Genomic DNA, 18,508 nt, shown 5'->3' on the forward strand with positions numbered 1-18,508 from the left:
GGTAGCCCGGCAGGTAATTAAAATTCTGAAAGGCGCCAAACACGGCGACACCTCCATACACTCCATTCTTTGGTTCCCTGCCCACGCCGGGGCGATTGAGGGGCTTCCTCTGAACCTCAACGAGTCTGCCCACGAGGCTGCGCGTGGCTTTACCGACCGCGCTGCCCTCGGATCGGGCGACTCTCTCCCCGGACACAGAGACGCTCCTATCACGCACAATGAACTTAGTAAATGATTTTACTTAGAGAGAAGGGTTTTCCCGCCGCCTCACTCCAAGCTAACCAGGCCGCAGGCGGCCACGCTCAGACTATTGCAAACTGATTCCTACCCAAATCCGGCGTCCCTTAACAGCATATGTCCCGAGATTTATCCGAATTGTTCTTGCGTGGGCTGTGGTGAGGATACTAATTTGCCTCATATGCTCTGTGAGTGCGGGTCGCTGGGCCCTAAGTTCACCAAGGAAGAGTGGGACGCGCTCCTGCGAAGTCCCGTCTTTGAGGACTGTAAGAGTTGTAGGATGATCCCACCGCTAGTGACCAGTTGTACGGTTTAGACGTAGTTGAAGGGAAGAACTACCCATCGCTGGCATCCAGTAAGGGTTGTAGTCGGGCATGATCTATGTGGTTGCTGGCCCATGCCGTCGTACAACTCACTTACGCTGGGGACGAGGTTGTAGGGAGGAACTTGCTCTCATTAAGAACTAGGAGCACAGGATTTAATTAGGATAATTACATTAAAACAGGAGATACATTTCAACAGCCCAGCATAACTGCAAAAAGGAGCACGAAGCTCCCACCACAAAGCACACAGCACACAGTGTGCTGTGTGCATGGCACTTGCGGTGTGCTTGGAGCTTTGTGCACGAGCACAAAGCTCCAAGCACACCGCTTGTCGAGCACACAGCTGCTTAAAAACACTCTGTCCTCCCTAGATCCCTAGGTGAGGACTGCTGTCCAACCTTCGTCCAATCGGACCGTCCAGTCGTTGGAAGCGTAGTCGACCCGCCTTTGAGCGGGAGGGCTCACACACTCACATACGCACTTTGGATTCCCAGAACCCACCGAGTTGAGCGAGTCCTCGTAGCCAGATTGTCACGCTTGACCCCAGCTGGCGCCTCTTCATTCCAGAGCTGACAGGTAGCTGCCATGAGTGTCTGCAGACTGTGACGAATCCTGGGGCCTGAGGGAAAACGCACCGCAAAACACTATTTTCCGAGAAGCTCTCTTGCTGCAAATGGACGATGAAGGCGAGAGCGAACCAAGTAACAATACACGGTCCACTAAACGTGGCTTGACTTGCAGGCGGCGTCGACTCGACGAAGGAGGCGCATGGTTGATTAACTTTGCTGCGGTCTCCAGTTCTCCGAAGGAAGTGCACGGTGTTTGATCCGGAGGACAATCCCAATTGCTGTCCCCCAGATATTTGGACCTTGCCGTTGGGTGCGGGAGTTGGTCGAGGTTGAGGAGGACTTTGAGATGAAAACTGGAGGTTTATTTACATTATTTACAGAGAGAGTACAAAGAAATTAACAGTCATAAAGTCATTACGGGCCGGCAGCAACTCGGACGCTGCGGCCCGTGGCAAGAAGCTCGAAAGAGATGAATGAAGGAATGCTCTCTTGCTGCTCCCGGTCTCCGGCTTTTAATCCCTTCGGTGTCTCGAAGTCACGTCACGTTCGGCCAATCGGCGAGCCCGCTCAGATGACGCCGTTTTCAGCCAATCGGCGAGCCCGCTCAGGTGTCGTCATTCTCGGCCAATGGTAGGCGCCCGTATCACTGTGTCACACCCGGTGCAGAGGGTCGCTTCTTGGGCTCCGAGAGCTTACTTCTCTCTGCGGTATTGCCTTGCTGGCTTGCAAGCGCCGTCACAATAGGCGGAAGGGGGCGACGTTTCAGTGCTGCTGCAAAGCAGCTTTGCTCGGGACCTGCGTTACCTGTAACCGTGCCAGGCTCCCGCTACACTTTCGGGAAGAGTCAAGCAGTGAATAGCTCCACCTGCGGCGCACGAGGTGGGGGACGCCAACTCGTTTGCACGTGCCGCGCCTCGGGAACGGGGTAGGTGTGCTGCTGCGCTCCTTAATTAGCTGTGGCGCGATTCGGTGTGGTCTGGTGAACTCGAAGGAGGCTCAGGAAAAGGTCCCGTATCGAACAATGGTCGGTTAACGTTGCTGGCGTCGCCGGTTCTCTGAAGGAGGTGCATGGTCGGTTAACCTAGCTGGCTTCGTCTGTTCTCTGAAGGACGCCACCAACGCAGAACGATCGAAACTACTGCAGTGGGCCGAGAAAGGTTCGCAGGTCAGTACCCCTGCAGGCCACTCGTAACAGGACCAAATCATGGCCGTCCAGCGCGCCAGCGATCGGGCCGGCAGACTAGTACTGTCAGTCCCGTCGTGGGATTAGGCGGTTGCGCGTTTTATAGCGTTTTGCTGGACCTAATAAAAGTTGAGTCACTCATTCACTCAAATACTACGCGAATGCGCTCCCGCCCGCACCATAAAGCAGCGCCCTCAAATAAGCTGATTGAAAAGAATAGGAGGTGCCGATACACTCTTTGACTGTGGAACCACCTTCTGTATACTAAATACTTTAATGTGACCCTGCTTCTGATAATAAATTATCATTCAGATTCTGAACTGTTCTGCCTGCTGCGCAAACCCGAAGAGACAGCGCAACACCTCGATAATGGTACGGAAGGAGCACCAACAGCAGGTTCCGCTGCTTTACAGCTATCCCTTCCTCTCATTTCTACGTCACACTTATTATCCACCTCTCAAGGCCAACTGATCACGTGGATAACAAAAGCCCCTTGATAACGCGGCCGAAGCGCCGGCCGCTCTGATCACGCACGAAGTGCGGAAAACAATGGAATATGCATAGAATGTTTCAAAACCCCGGCTCTACTCGCACCACATCGAAAGAGTGCGCGGCAGAAAGTTGCTTCGGACCAAAGCCAAATTAAAGTGAAGATGTTATTTTTCATTAGTGTGTATACGTAGTGCAAAAACAGATTCGTGGGAAAGAAAGCGAAACAAACAGACTGGGAAGCGACTCACGTGTAGAGAAAAGGAAAAACTGATGCGTTCAACAAAGTAAATGTACCATTTCTAAATGAGCTGAATTGGCAATCGGGTCGTCTGCACTTTATTAAAAAAAAATAAACCAAAGAAAAATTGACGCAGAAACTTCTCTGGGACTAATCTAAATGATGCGTAAGCATTTCGCAGTACTGACGTGGTGCTTCATGGTAGTATCATAGAATAAAGTACCAACTGTAGTATGCTGGTGTGTTTCGTATAATTGCGAGAACGATCGTGAAAGAACCGCGGGAAACAGAGAAACGCGGTTATAACACCGAACTGTTAAGTGAGGCCTGCACGAGAGGACGTAGAAGATGCGAGTAGAAGCAATGTGCACTGGTGTTATAGAAAGGCATGCGCGCGGCACAGAGGAATCTCTTATTTACAAAAGTGACACGCAGGTGTGAGGATGAATGTTCTTTTTTTTTTTACGTCTTTATTTCTGCGTTTAATAGGCCAAGCCTTGCGGCAGAAAAGGGGTGCTCTATTGCTCTCACAAACTGCACTTCTCTGTTGCCGCAACGAGAAGCCGTCTCATTCGTCCTCTCGAGGCACACTTTGTGGGTGGGAACATGCTTATTTGAAGCCAAACTAACAGGAAACAAGTGAGTAGGTTCTTGGAGTGTTGTTTCTTGGCGCTCGTCAGTAGAAGGAGGCTCATCACAGAGGTTTGGCACCTGTTGAACAGCAGTAGTAGAAATCGGGCGTGGCGGACCTGACACCTGGAGCTCTGTGGCAGGGGCCCGGCCAAGTAGCATGGACGTTACTGACTCAGGAACAGGACAGGGCTCGGTTAGCGTCGGTTGCTCAGAAATATGGACGACCGAGGTTGGCACCGTTTTCACGGGATCCAGACAACCAAGATAAGTGAAACCTTGCTTCTTGCCAGGAAACCGTGGTGATGGAGTTCGCAAGTCCTCCATAGAAGCACAGTCGGTACTATTGGGAGTTTGACACGGACTTTGGGTAGAGCGATCATACTGCTCTGCGGAAGCTGCATTCAGTAGGTACCTTGTCATCTTTGGTGGCTTCTTTCCACGCTCGTCTCTTTCTAACTTCGCTTTTCGTTTAGACGCACCACTTTGATGCTTCCGACCGAGCATTTTCGCATGAATGGATGCGAATTGTTCACCGGGCACTTCGTCAGTCTGACACGACCGCAGGCGTCCAATGGTGGCCGTCCCGATGACTGGCGCACGCTGCCTGGATGGTCTGTGGCTGGCCGAGAGTGGTGCGTCCCCCGGGAGCTCCTCAGCGGGCGGGCTTATGCAAGCTTAACCGGCGGCTCGGGGCTGAATCGCAGCCCGCGATCAGCTTCCTTTTGTAGACGCGCGCCGCGTCTGTCTGTTACTAGCGCCAAAGCAGGCGTTCACACTAGCGCCAAAGCACACGTTCACATACGCATAGAATTCCTTGTACAAAGTCCCTCCTTCTCCGTACAAACTCACTCCTTCTCCCGTTCCGGTCTCGTCTTCCTATTGGCTAGGAACAATCGTCTGTTCTGGGAGGTTCTCGATTTTTCTTTTTCCCCGGAAACTCCGAGCGCGAAAACGAAGGGGAGAGGGCGACTCCTAGCGCGGGCGAAGTTACGCGCCCTCCGTCGCCTCTGAGTCATCTTTTTCTACTTCTTTCTGGAAAGTTCGGCTGCCAGTCTGACCTACTTTTTCCGTCGAGCGCGCGCGAGGGTGCGCAGCCGCTAGTCAGGAATGGGCCCTGGAGACAGGCCTTCGTGTCCAGCTCTCCAACTTCCCCCTTCACTCTTCCACAACCCTAGCCCGAACAGTGAGCATTCCATGTCCCACGGCTCGCGGACAAAAGCACATGTGACGTCTTCTTTCCTTTCCTGCATAGACTCTGCCATCAGACTCATGATCATCTGCTATCGGACTCATCCTCCCCCACCCAAATTACCATCACGGTAAAGAAAAGTCGAATGGGAGTCACTGTTGGGTACTGCAGCACATCCTTTCTATGAGAAGGAACGCGGTGCAACTGTTTGAGAGGTGGAGGGTGGCGTGGTGGTGACGAGGGGCAAGGGAGATTTAGGTCCTCATCATTACATGTTTTAGGTGCATGTTTCCCCCTTGCTCCTCCTCTCTAGACAGCACTGGACAGACGGACTGACAGGAAACCACGAAAACTCTTCCAAGCAAACGCACCCCGCTTCGTAAGAAAGAGGGACCCGCCGGGGTGGCGGGGGATTCCTGTTTTTGCAGCTTGACAAGCTCTCCCCAAATGATCAGATCAGGCTAAACGCATGCTGTTACATTATGCGGGGGGACCCGTCTGCTCATTCTGGTTTTCTCGCTTCATACATGTCGCCCGAAGTTCCGTTGCCCATGGTTCCATATACTAAGCAGATTAGAATAAATGGGCCCCCTTCTCCTACTGTCCGAGGTGAGGCCCTGGGCTGCAGCCCCTTAGCCCCCCCTCCCCCCCCCCCCCGTAATCCAGCGCTGTCCGTGGGTTGAGGCTCGCCGAGGCCTACGCGTGCCAGGGCCGTATAAGATCGGCTGTCCGCTATCACGGACAGCCATCCTTTTGTGCAAACACCCCATGTCACGCTTCGGCCTTCGCGGCCCCAACCCACAGACCGTCCTGCTTCCAGCTTTGATCCCCCCGCTACACCCCGAGTCCCTATAGATCCTGCGTTGCCTGCTTTATTATAACCTCAGGCGCGCTCCTGAGGTCTCCGTTTGCTGGTTACATGTGCACTCCTGGAGCAGTGCTTGTAAAAAATCCAATCTATCGTCGCGACGAAAAAAGCGACCCGCGACTTATACAACACCAGTCAGAACCTTGCCGCTTCAGACCCAGCTGCAGAGAGCGCATGCGCCAAGCTGGCGGCGAAGCTCGGCGCGGCGAGTCACGTGATGCGTTGCCAAGGCTACGGAGCAGCTGTGGTCAAATGAAGGTCAAATTCGCGGCGACGGCTAAACTCGGCTCGACGAGGTTAGTCATTGTCAAGGTAGACAATGCTATTCGCTTTGAAGCCAAACAAAAGTGACCTTCTATAAACGGCGGAGAACGTTTCATTGGCCTGTTGAAACAATGATGCGGGTCACCATCCGATGCTTGCGTCGGAGTTTGCGTAAATTTGACGTCAGGAGACTGGAATAAGAACAGGTTGGAATAGTTTACGTTAGCTCCTGGCGCGCTCACAGAACATCTTTACGGACGAACGTTCTGCGCAAATCAGCAAGAAAACTCGTGAAACATTTTCTTGGATTTGTTTAAGCTGCTTGATCAAGTATCACATAACGAGGCTCAATAGTGCAGGTAGTAGGAAAAGAATTGTTTCTATAGCATCATGGAAAGTTAGGATTTTAAAAAGCCCGCCACAAAGAAGGCGGTTTCGCTTCCAGATAAATGTTTGCCCGCTTGAGCATGGCGCTTCCAGTCTTCGTGTTTTCTCTCCTGCACTCGCAATGAATTTTTCCCGCTTGCGTGACGTCTGACCATTGCGCCTTTGCGTCCTTTGAGTATTTCGGATGGCCGAGTATGTTGAGCTAGTTTGCTTACCGAGTAGATGACCGCATTCGACAAAATTTGGTTGCCGCACTAAGAGCCAGATTATCGTCTAAGCACATACGTGTGTTTAGCCGTGCGCAGGAATCACCTTAGAGTGTATGAGGTCGTCCGACCTGTAATAATTACTGCGGTCATGACTTCAATCACTGTTATATTGGTTCTATAATAAACACGAGCACTAGTTTAAATCATGAAGATTAAGTTTAGAAACGGCGTTGTAATTGGATGCATTACCGCTGCACTTGGGTGAGTTTCAGTTCCTACTTGAGACATCGCACGGAAAGCGCTCTCATTGGCACGAGCTGCACTGTTTTCTTGCTAAGCCGCTGCATATGGCATTCCATTTCATTGCAGAAGCGGCTATGTCATGCGTCACGACATCGGTTTTATTAACCACCTTTACGGGGAGAAGCCCGATACTACTTTGAATGAGTCGCCGTACATATACTTCACAGGTATTACTACTCCGGTGACTGCACAAACACTCTTTTAACGCCAATTTCCTTGCAGAATCTGCTCCTGCTACTGAAGCAGCACCTTTATGGAGTCTGAAGCGCATATTTGGGAAGGAATCTCGTCAGCATTGGCATTTGTTGTCGGAGGCACGATCCAAGGTGCAGAGGATCCGACACGAAGCCGTGAAAGCGCTTGGCAACATGACAAGCTTGAGCGGTATGTCTCGAGAAATTCAGGCAGAGCAGATGGTAATACAGCTGCACTTGAATTTTGAATGGTGATTCCTTTTACCCACACCGACTGCGCGCATAGCGGCCCAACGGCTGCTTGAGTGATCACGCATTTATGACAAATGTTTCGTGCAGTATAGTTGCCCAAAATTACACCTGTGCACATGTAAAGAGAAATACATATTCCAGCTTACACCCTAATTGAGGTGCGCATTCAAGAGCACCCACTTTTAAAAGCCCTGTCTCAGTTATGAACTGCGACAAACGCTCCAATTTTGGAAACACCGAAGTGATGCTCCAGAGCACTATGGTAGCTATATTAAAATGGTATTTTAGTGCTATCAGTATATTGAATGCATCAATGAAATATTTTCTTCCAGATTTAGGACATTGTTTTGTATATTATTACCTGACAGAAAAGTAGAAATGCTGACCGAAAATGAATTATTCATGCTTCTTTAAACATATCAGGTGCAGATGAGTTTCTAGGACATCACTGCAATATGCAGTAGCTTTGTCAGCCCATGTTGCAATAGTCCAACAGTCAAGCAAAACTAATGCCTTTTGCTTTAACACAGGATGAGAACACCTTTAGAAAGAACAAAGGACAGCACATGGGGGTCCTGTGCTTGTTGCTTGTCCCCATCAGATGTGGTGCTGTTAAAAATAGAAATGCAGCTTTTAGTTGGTTGAGACGAATGACTGACTTAAAAAAACAAGTGCCATACAAATGGCTCCTGAGCTTATGAACTCTTTTTTTCTCTCGTTTTTCTTTAATTGCTGAATTTTGACATGACATTTTTTTATCCCTTGGAGGAGTTACTACTGCAAGAATTTGTGTCCTTTGAGCATTTCCTGTTACTCTATATAATGGATCAATGACAGAAGGCAGTTCAACTAGATCAAGGCTTCGTTAAGGCTACAACAGATGAAATTGAACGAATGTTTTATTTTGTCCTTTTGTTTGCTTTTGAGGTGTACACAGAGATGCACAGAGCACCCTGGTCATTGACAATGTTTTCAGGACTGTTGTGAGCCAATGTGAGCTACTGCTTAATAGCACAGAGTGCAGCAGAAGCACATGCTCTTTATGCCCATATACAACAGCGGTACTGGTATGATGACTGTTGATTTTGCATGCATGAGGACAGCAGTATGATTCAATTTTCTTTTAATTGTGGAAATTTGGAGATAAATGCCGTGAATATTTTACAGTCGGGAAATTAAATGCTGGTATTCGTTACGTGCTGGCATATCACATGTTCAAATGTTCGTACTTCAAAGCTGCAAGGTATGTGCAATGATTGTAGTCAAAGAACAAACAAAAACAATTTATATCTTAGGCCATGAAAAAAATTTTTTTTTCATTTTTTTTTCATTTGTAGCTTAGGGAATGGATTTCATGAACAACATACAATGTACTCTATAAACTCATTATGAGCAGTCATTGGTACCTCAACTTTCTGTAGTGGCCTGGCCTGTCAATCTTTTTGTGCATGGTGCCTTAAAAGAACTGCATCTGTTCTGAAATAAGGGCAGGCATAAGGAAGATAACTTGGATGTAACCTTGCATGCATATTTCTTTAGCAACTTAACACCCGTGTATTATGTGCTTTGTGCACCATGTTTTGTTAAAGGGACACAAAAGATCAGTTCAAACTGGTAGAGTTTTTCTTTTTTTCAAAATGCAATTTTCATTCATTTGGAAGAAAAAGGTTGACTGAAGTGGATAAAGTGAAGACCAAAGTTCTCTGTTTTGAATTTTGCATTGTAATCTCAGTGTAATTATTTTGTTATACTTGGCTATTTTGGCAGAGCAAAAGTTGTCAGAACTTGCAGGGTTGAGCTTGTGGTGCCTTTATTTTTTTTATCTGTATGTTCTGCAGCCACAGTTCTGGCCCAAGCAAGAGTGCAGAAGTAAAAACAGGATACAATGAATGCCACGTTAAGCATAAGCATATAAGGTAACAATAGCACAGAAAACATGCTTGTGATGAATTAGAAATGGTATTACAAAGTTATTATCATAGAGTCATTTACCATAATCATGTCACATATTGAAGTTGATGTCCGACATTAATGAAAGATTCACTGATGCAGAGCAAATGGTCACTTCTGGTAGTTTGCTCCTGTAGGCCATTTTGTGGCTGGAAACAGAGAATGCAATGCAGGTATTCCATCCTGACCGGTAAGCGCTTATAACTAGACTCAGGTAGACACTGTCATAATTTCTGATGTTGCAGCAAGCTAATGAGGATAATAAGGAATTTCAGGGAAGTATTGTCACCTGTCTTTCATTTTGTGTATCTTGTGGCTTACAGAGTCTCTTTTCATGGTAAGAGTGGCTGCTTTGCGATTGCAGGAATGTAATTTACTGATACGGCTCAACTTAAGACTGAGTTTACCTCAGGACCAACTCTGATTTCTCCATTCTGATAAATGTGAAATGCAGAAACATTTTCATTGGACTACTGTTCAAGTGATTTGAATAAAATTCATTATATTTAAAAGAGAAAGATGAATCCTATTGACTGTAAGAAGCAATACATTAATTTAGGGCCTCAAATATTTTTTTTAATTGCTAGTAATTTGCAAGCTTAATAAAATTTAAACACTATGTTTACAAATTTGTAACTTTGCACCCAAAACAGATATTGCATCTCTGTAAACAGCATCTGTTCAAGCATGTCAAGTGAAAAAAAAAAAAGGGATTTAACAATGATCAAAAACATCGAGAGGCCTACCTGGAGAAACACCCTAGGAGACCTAGGTAGCGACCACATAATCATAGAGATGAACAACTCCCCCCCCCCCCCCCCCAGTCAAAAGCTTCAAATAGACAGACTGGGACAAGTTCCGCAAGCACCGGGATATCAGGCTAGATGACGAGCCGATTGGTGACATTGACACATGGATCGCGGACCTGACCAGGGCTGTCTGGGAGGCGACGCAAACCATCACTCCCGAAATCCTGATGGAGAAGATGGACAGTTGCCTCGCCCACCTCTGGGAAGCCAAGAAATCCATACAAATCCGATGGCAAGGCCAGTGGCTCAATCGAAAGCTGAGGAAAAAGATAGCCGAACTAAACAAACAAATCGAAGAGCACTGCAAAACCTTGAGCAAGCAACAGTGGGACGAAGTCTGCAACGCCGCAGATGGTCAACTCCACAACGGAAGTACGTGGGGACTGCTGAGGCACCTGCTGGGTGAAACCCAAAGCAAATCCAAACAAAGAGCCGACATGCAGGGACTTCTGCCCAAAGAGAAAGGGGCGGCGAGCGAGAAGCAAATCGTCATGAATCTCTGTGACAAGTACCTCCCGCAACGACCGATGGCCGAGCATGGCTGGTACACTGGCAGTCCTAGTCCCAAGTTAGATGAAGACTTTAGTGAGTCGGAAATCAGAATGGCACTCCAAGGACTCAACGGCAAGTCAGCCCCAGGACCGGACAGGGTTAACAACAAAAAGCTCAAAAACCTGTACGACAAATCTGTCACCAAACTCATGGGCTATATGAACAAGTGCTGCAGAGAAGGCCACATCCCGGAGCAGTGGAAAATGTCCAAGGCTATCCTCATACACAAGCCCAAAAAGCCGTTGAATTTGGAGAACCTACGCCCAATCTCTGTCACGTGCGTGGCTAGGGTCTTGGAATACGCCTTTCTGAACCGTTTCAACAGCCATCTAGAAGAGACGGAAGCCTACCCCCGCACCATGATAGTCTTCCGATCCCGCCTGTCCACGCAGGACGTCATGTTACAACTGAAGAACCAGACCCTTGACAACAAGACAAGAAACACCAGAGCCATCCTAGGGCTAGACCTGGAGAAAGCATTCGACAACGTCGCTCACGAGTCAATCCTGAAACAAGTGTCTAATCTGAACCTGGGGAAAGGGCCTACAACTACGTGAAGGACTTTCTGAACGATCGCAATGCCACCCTGACGGTTGGCGACCTCGAGTCCGAAGAACTAACCCAGGGAAGTGCAGGTACCCCCCAGGGCTCAGTTATATCTCTGCTCCTTTTCAACTTAGTCATGCTGGGTCTCCCCAGCAAACTATGGGAAATCGAAGGAATCCACCACGCTATATACGCAGACGATATAACAATTTGGGCGGACCGCGGCAGTGACGGCCAAATTGAGAATGCACTACAAACGGCCATTTACAAAGTCAAAGATTACCTCCAAGGAACGGGCCTCAAATGCTCCCTGAACAAATCGAAACTACTCCTTTACCGGCCCACACGCAGAGGCATGCCACCAAAGAGCTACAAGGGACCCCGAGAGTACAAGGAAATGGCCTGTACACCCAAGACGGAAAGGCAATCCCCAAAGTAAACAAGATCAAAATCCTCGAAATGATCATTGAGGCCAACAGAGCTAACAGCGAAACCGTGAGGAAAATCGAAGGCAAAGTCACCAGCGCCACGAGACTCATAAAGAGAATAACCAGCAGACACGCGGACATGAAGGAAGAAAACGTCATTCGACTGATCCACTCCTTCGTTGTCAGCCACATCGCCTACATAGCTGCCTACCATAACTGGTATGTCGCGGAAAAGAACAAGATCAACACGCTCTTAAGGAAAACGTACAAGATAGACCTGGGCCTCCCGGAATCGACGAATACCGAGCTCCTGGCTCAGCTGGGCATATACAACACCCTGGAAGAAATAGCCGAAGCACAACGCATCTCGCAGCTCGAACGCCTGTCGACCACCACGACGGGAAGGTACATTATGAACACGCTCGGCATAATGTACCACAATCAGCACGGCCAGAAAATGCAAATCCCCAACAAAATTAGAGACACCATTACAGTGGCAAACATCCCAAGAAACGTGCACCGCGATTACAACCAAGGTAGAAGAAAGGCAAGAGCCGAGGCTCTGCTCCATTCATTTGGCAGGGAGAGAAACGCCTGCTTTGTCGATGCAGCCGAATATCCGAACAGCCAAAAATGCACCGCCATAGTCATAGACACAGAGTTTGAAATCAGCACCACATGCAGTGTATACACCAAACACTCGGAAATAGCGGAGGAAGTAGTGATCGCGCTGGCCCTCACAGAACAGGAATGCGAAGTCGTACTAAGCGACTTGCTAATGGCATTAAAGAATTACGCCAAAGGTAGAATTTCCAAGGAAGCCCTGTCCATTCTGGCCAAAGCGGGCAGATCCAAAACCGCAAGCTCGAGGATCATATGGTTCCCCGCACACGTCACCACGGAAGGCGACGCGCTCCCGAACCTAAACGAGACAGCGCACCGGATGGCGTGAGACATGACCCGCTGTGTCGAACAGGGCAACGCCTCTCGCACGATAGCGAACACTCCTCGCGCAGAGCGGGACAGGCTCACCAGATACAACGACATAACCAGTGCATATCTAAACGCCAGAAGGATATACCCACCGCCGAGTCCGAAATTGAACAGGAGGCAGGCCGTCGCCTGGAGACAACTCCAGCCGAACACCTTCCCTAATCCGTTCCATCTGAAACGTATCTTCCCAGATAAGCATCAGGACGACACGTACAAATTGTGCCAGGAAGGACTCAAACACATGCTGTGGGAGTGCAATGTAGTTATAGGAGGGATGGCAGTTGCTCTGAAGATCCTGTCGTTGAGGTGGGCCGCCGCTCTGCGCAGCTCAGACCTCGTAATCCAGACATGGGCAGTCCAACAAGCCCGTGAGGCGGCATTGAGGCAGGGCCTTTACATTCCCCTGTGGGAGACCTGAGCCCGGGTCGCGTTCAACCTCGCCTGACATACAAGAAAGTTGTATCTATCCATCCATCCATGAGTGTACAGTTTATGTGAAATTATTATAATGCGTACGAGGGTTTTGTAAAGATGCTACTCACAAGTTAGTGGTAAAGCTTAAACCAATCAACCTGTAACCACTCCCCTCTCCAATGCCAATGGCCCTGAGGGTACACGAAATAAATAAATAAATAAATAAATAAATAAATAAATAAATAAATAAATAAATAAATAAATAAATGCGTAGTGCATCAACTTTGTCTGCTTTATATGTTTCAATGGGCCTACTTTACAAAAATCTGATGTCACTTTTTGTTACTGAGTTAGAGAGCTTTTTTTTTTTTAATTGATGGCCTGAATAAAAAATCTGCTTTGACAGACGTTACATTTAAAATTTCCCTTTTAAATGCATCAAACCTCATCAAACTAGGCTCTGTGGATGCTGATCAAAACATTTTCTCCAATGTATTTAAGTAGGAGCTCTCGAGGTAAAGCTTTCTCTTAATATTCTTCTTTTATGCCCCCTTTAATCTGCTGCTTCTTAGGCTATCAGAAAATGACAGAGTTTACTAGTGATTATGCAAAATATTTAAATCGTCTGTTTACGCAAGGGAAGGCATACATTCTCCTATTCAAGAGTAACACAATTTAATTTGCCATTCATTCAAGGGAGGAAATAAAAATGAATATGTGAGGCCTCACAAGGGTCTCACCCTCTCAAGGAAAAGTTCAACAGAAGTGTCGTACAGACACTTCTTGCATAAGAATATTTGTGTGTGGAGAACATATAAGGAAAACCCTTAAAGGTTGACCTGAACCATTGCTTTCTAGCCAGTTCAATGCTGGTGAAGGGAAAGAAGAACAAAAGGAAAGAAGAGAGTGCCAACTGTTTGGTGAGGGGAGCTGATGCATAATATACTATAATGAGTTTAACAACAGTAGCAGCATACACATCTGCAGTATTATACAAATACTGAGCAGTCTTATGTAAAGACCTTTTTTGTCAAAGTTGCACCCAGAAGATATAACCTCGCGAAAGTAAAATAATTTTTTTCTCTTTAGATTCAGAGCTTTGCGAGATAGCTCAGGCATGTGATTGTCGAACAAGCGTGGGTCTTGCAAGAACAGCTAGCACAGATCTGCGATGCTTTCTTTCACCTCCTCCAATACCAGAAAATATCATGAAGGTGAGTCAGTGGAACTTTTACCTCCAGTGACCTTTTGTAGCAGTCACTTAGGCTGCAGTGGAGTGGGAAAAAGAGATTGCAGTCAAGCCTGTTTTCAGAAATGGGTGTAAGCATGAATTGCTTCACGTTACACCACCAATATTTAGTGCAACCTTATTCCTTAAAGGGCAGCTGAAACACTTTTAAAAAAATGTGAGTTTTCAGTGAATTATTAAAGTTTTTCACCCCCTGAATACGAAAGTCATTGTTTAACAGGCCAGAAACACCTCTACTCACTTTATTTAGCAAAAACAAGTCGCAGCGTCTGTGGGAGGTGATGTGTGTCGGTTCATGGGCTCTGATGGTGAAGACGATTGTGACGTCATCTTAGGTGTCGGCGGCATGCGTGATTCGAATAGAGCACTCACGTGACCTCTCTATTGACGTCATCCTCGTGCCCCGTTTTTTGCTGCTGCGTTTGGTGCGCGAGGGGCCGGGGTGGAGCTTCAATGAAAATTTAAACGGTGATTGCAGCGCTGCTACGTGCACAATTGAGCAAACAACTTTGGGAGTTAAATTCTACTGTGGCAGCCTTCGAAACCACGGTAACTCTTCCAATTCTAAACCTTCATCAGCTTCCCTTTAAGCCTATCTTTTGGCTTAGAAAGGAAATGCTGAAGTGTGGTGCCTTAAAGTGTGACCTTGAAAAATATCAAGGTGTCATGTACAAAGTCTCTCTGACTGCCTGGTGGCACGTGTAGGAGAGACAAAAAAACCTCCTAGAACAGTTGAGCCAGCACAAAAACCTTTGGTGTCTAGTGAGCCAGTGCAGTGCTGTAGCTAAACATATTGCCAGATGTTGGAGTACAAAATTGGCATTTAGTAGTGATGATATTGTGTGTGAGACTGACATGAACCTTGGGAAGCGGCTTTACCTGTCACGTTCGGGAAACCTTTGTGACATTCTTCAGTCATTTGGATTTTTCACTCCCTTAGATGCATCATCTTCATAATGTAATTTACTGCAAAAATAACCACCTGGGTTGCACGCTGGATCAATAAAAGGTTGCTGCAACTTGCAACAGTCACCTCTTCGATGCGTGATGTGTTGTTAATTCTGTGTTGAACTAATAAAAGTAGTTTGTTGGCCTTTGTGTAATTGATTCAACCTTATGTTCAACTTTGAGACTATCAGCTTTTAAGTACGACTGTAAAGCTTGCCATTATCTCGTTTTGTGCTCACAGATGTAGCATTATTATTGTAGATGTATGTATGTCTCATGACTTCGGTCTCATCACAAGCCGAAAAAATACTGTTTCCTTAATAATAATAATAATAACAACAACAACAACAACAACAACAACAACAACAACAACAACAACAACAACAACAACAACAATAATAATAATAATAATAATAATAATAATAATAATAATAATGATAATAAATCATATTTCAAATCCCAATGCTGCATGTTGGACACGTAACGGAGAGCTCAAAATTTATTTTGATGACCACATTTAGTTCTTTAAGTTTGGCTAATGCACCCTGAAATTTTAGTATGTGGGAGTTTTGCACTTCACCCCATTTGGATGAGTTGCCATGGCCATGATGCTAACCCTTGACCTAGTGCACGACGGAGCATAGGCCTTTCCTGACTTCTATCATTATTGGGGTTGTCATGATGGGTGCCACATGCAGTGTCAATTGCAACATTAAAGGTGAGATGAAGAGGATTTGGCACATTTTTGTTTGCAGCACTTTTACTGTGCAAGTTTGCTTGTGGTATCAACAAGATGCTGTACTAGGTCAAATACAAAAATTATGCAAAGGCCATTATCCTACTTGGGCATATTTTTATGTAGAGTCGCACATTTGTATTTGAGTGAAACTTCGGAAGATGTTATTGCACGATTAAAAAATGAGGTGCACTTATTTTCAGAAGCTTAATTTTAAGGGACACTAAAGGAAACTATTAAGTCAAACCAGATAGGAACACTAGGCTTCTGTAATACCAAATTAATCACTCGTAGTGAGAATAGAGCTTTAGTAAGCAAGAAAATGACGAAAATGAAAAATCAGAATGGCATGACCTGTTGTGGCCACCACACATCACTTCTTTCATGTGACGTGTGGTGTGACGTTGGGGTACCAGGTGGCAGTTGCTGCTCGCTAGCTGGGAGACGGAGCTGAAGTGGGAGGTGGGCAGTTCAAGGAACGCCGCCAACACGAATTGAGAGAGAAGGAGCTGATTCGCAGATAGTGGCAGAGGGGATGACGTTGAGATCACGTCATGGCCTCAATTTTGGTGTGGGTGATTCAAATTAAGGAGAGGCAGTAGGACGTTGAGTGGTAGTTTTGTATGTATATACATAACTAAGTCATATACTGGCACTCAGGAAATGATGCTAGACTTTAGATACAGTAGAACCTCGTTCATGCGTTGTGAGAAAAAAAAGAATGCGAGAAAAAACGTGCTAACCGGGAACACGTAAGATCCGAAGTAAAAAAAAAAAAAATTGGCAGGCTCAACTATTGTTGACATCTTACGTAAAGCGAAGCGTCGCGCGGATCATTGCAACACGAGACGCCGACGCGCGTCGAGCTGGTGATGTTCCGGTGGCCCGAGATGCGTTTTATTTTTCTATTGCATGGTGTTTTAAGATGGTGACGGAAAACCGAGACGAAATCGAGCTGGTGGACCACGCCGGGTGCCGCGGAAACGAAACGTGATGGCCACATCTTGCCGCCTGCAGCAGAGAACGGCAGCGCATTTCGGTTCGCGTGCGTGCGCTACGCCTCTGCCGGCACCACATGCTGTTCATGTGGAATCTAACGGCCGGAAAACGTATATGATCGCAGTTTCCAGCAGGTAACGGCGGCGCATTTCGGTTATTGCCTATTAAAAGCGTGCGCTACGCTTCCGACGGCACCACGCGCTGTGAAACAGATAGGCGAAGATGCTTATCGCTATAGGATTGGCAGTGATAGCTGTGAATGTCGCGTGCGATGATCCCGGAGATTTGCTGGCACCGAAATCAGAAACAGAGCGCGCCGTCGTTTTCACGTGAGATGGGCGGGCGAGTGTTGCAATGAAGCTGCCGTGGCAGGCACCGATATACTTTTCTTGATCGCGGGCGGCTCACGCATTTTCTTGTTTACATGGGATCTAGCAGCTGTAAAACGTATCCTATGATTGCAGTTTGGCAGTGTACTGAGCGTTGGTGCCGAAAAGTCTCGTTTTCCGGGGACGTATAAACCGTTAAATGAGCGTAATTGACCCTGTTAAGTCATTTTTTGTGTTCTCGATTGCGAACGTAGTCGCTGGGAAAACTTAAGTAACGGGAACCTATCAACGAGGTTCTACTGTAGATAAGGTATTGAATAAACTGAATAATTTCCTTTAGTGTCCCTTTAACCAACATGGAAACAATGGCTAGGTTACTCATTTTTAAATAGGATGTTGCTAAGCGTATGGACATACAAAGGCCCACAGTATGTCCACATCTATAGTACTGTCCTGTTCTAAAATTCAGTTAACCTTTGTGACTACTCCACAAATGTCCCATCTTCGATGCTGGATGATTAATTTTACGAGATTCCCAGTACAACGAGTAATGTAATCACTTTTACTTTGCAGGATAGCCTTCAGGATGGTTTGAGAAGTGTTCTTTCAAAACTGCCAGAAGCAGCAGCTGAGTCCTGCATCAACTTCTTCACCACAAATGCCCTCCAGACAAAGTTACAGTACTTCGATGCCCATCATGTAAGCTGTCCTAAGATTTGAAAGTAAGACTTTTCAGTAATCTTGCAGAGTACTTACTGTTACTCCTAGTGAGCATGTGAATCTGTGCTGCCATGTCTTGATGGTTGACATATGGCCTGTATGTTTTATGCAACATGAGTGCAGGGAACTTGAATGTGCTCTTTGAAGTGTTATTATGAAAAAAAGAAAAGCAGACTCCTAATGTCTTTGCAGCAAGCATACATTTTAATGCTGAGTTTGTGTTAAGACGTCATGAGTCATGGTTGACATCAGTCTGGTAAACAGAAAAACAAATCCCTAAATGTGCATCATTGTTGCACGACTCTGTGAAGCAGTAGCCAGGGTGGTTTTCAGCACTTCGCATTGCGTGTGCACGTCTACATGAACAGCTTTTCTGCCACACATCGGAGTCTGTTTTTTCTGGGCTTTTTGGGCATTTGTGACTTGTACATAGACTTCATAGATAAATTGCTAAAGCCAGGCTCAAGAGCCAATTTGATCCTGTCTTTATTGCC

The 18,508-nt window shown here is 46.7% G+C and overlaps 1 protein-coding gene across 4 annotated transcripts in view; it reads left to right on the forward strand.

Moving 5' to 3' along the window:
• The first annotated feature begins 3,900 nt into the window (after positions 1-3,900).
• Positions 3,901-18,508, forward strand: part of LOC139054367 (protein SERAC1-like) — a 44,560-nt gene continuing 29,952 nt past the window's right edge. Inside the window, exons 1-5 of one of the 4 annotated variants that reach the window (XM_070531252.1) lie at positions 3,901-4,079; positions 6,962-7,062; positions 7,118-7,279; positions 14,123-14,247; positions 17,868-17,993. In XM_070531252.1, coding sequence (XP_070387353.1) covers positions 6,975-7,062; positions 7,118-7,279; positions 14,123-14,247; positions 17,868-17,993 — 501 coding nt within the window. In that variant the 5' untranslated portion in view covers positions 3,901-4,079; positions 6,962-6,974. Of the gene's footprint in view, positions 4,080-6,330; positions 6,356-6,429; positions 6,854-6,961; positions 7,063-7,117; positions 7,280-14,122; positions 14,248-17,867; positions 17,994-18,508 lie in introns of those variants that run through there. The other 3 variants (XM_070531253.1, XM_070531250.1, XM_070531251.1) reach the window with 3 other exon arrangements.

The sequence above is a fragment of the Dermacentor albipictus genome, chromosome 1 (genome assembly GCF_038994185.2).
Source record: "Dermacentor albipictus isolate Rhodes 1998 colony chromosome 1, USDA_Dalb.pri_finalv2, whole genome shotgun sequence".
Taxonomy (NCBI): domain Eukaryota; kingdom Metazoa; phylum Arthropoda; class Arachnida; order Ixodida; family Ixodidae; genus Dermacentor; species Dermacentor albipictus.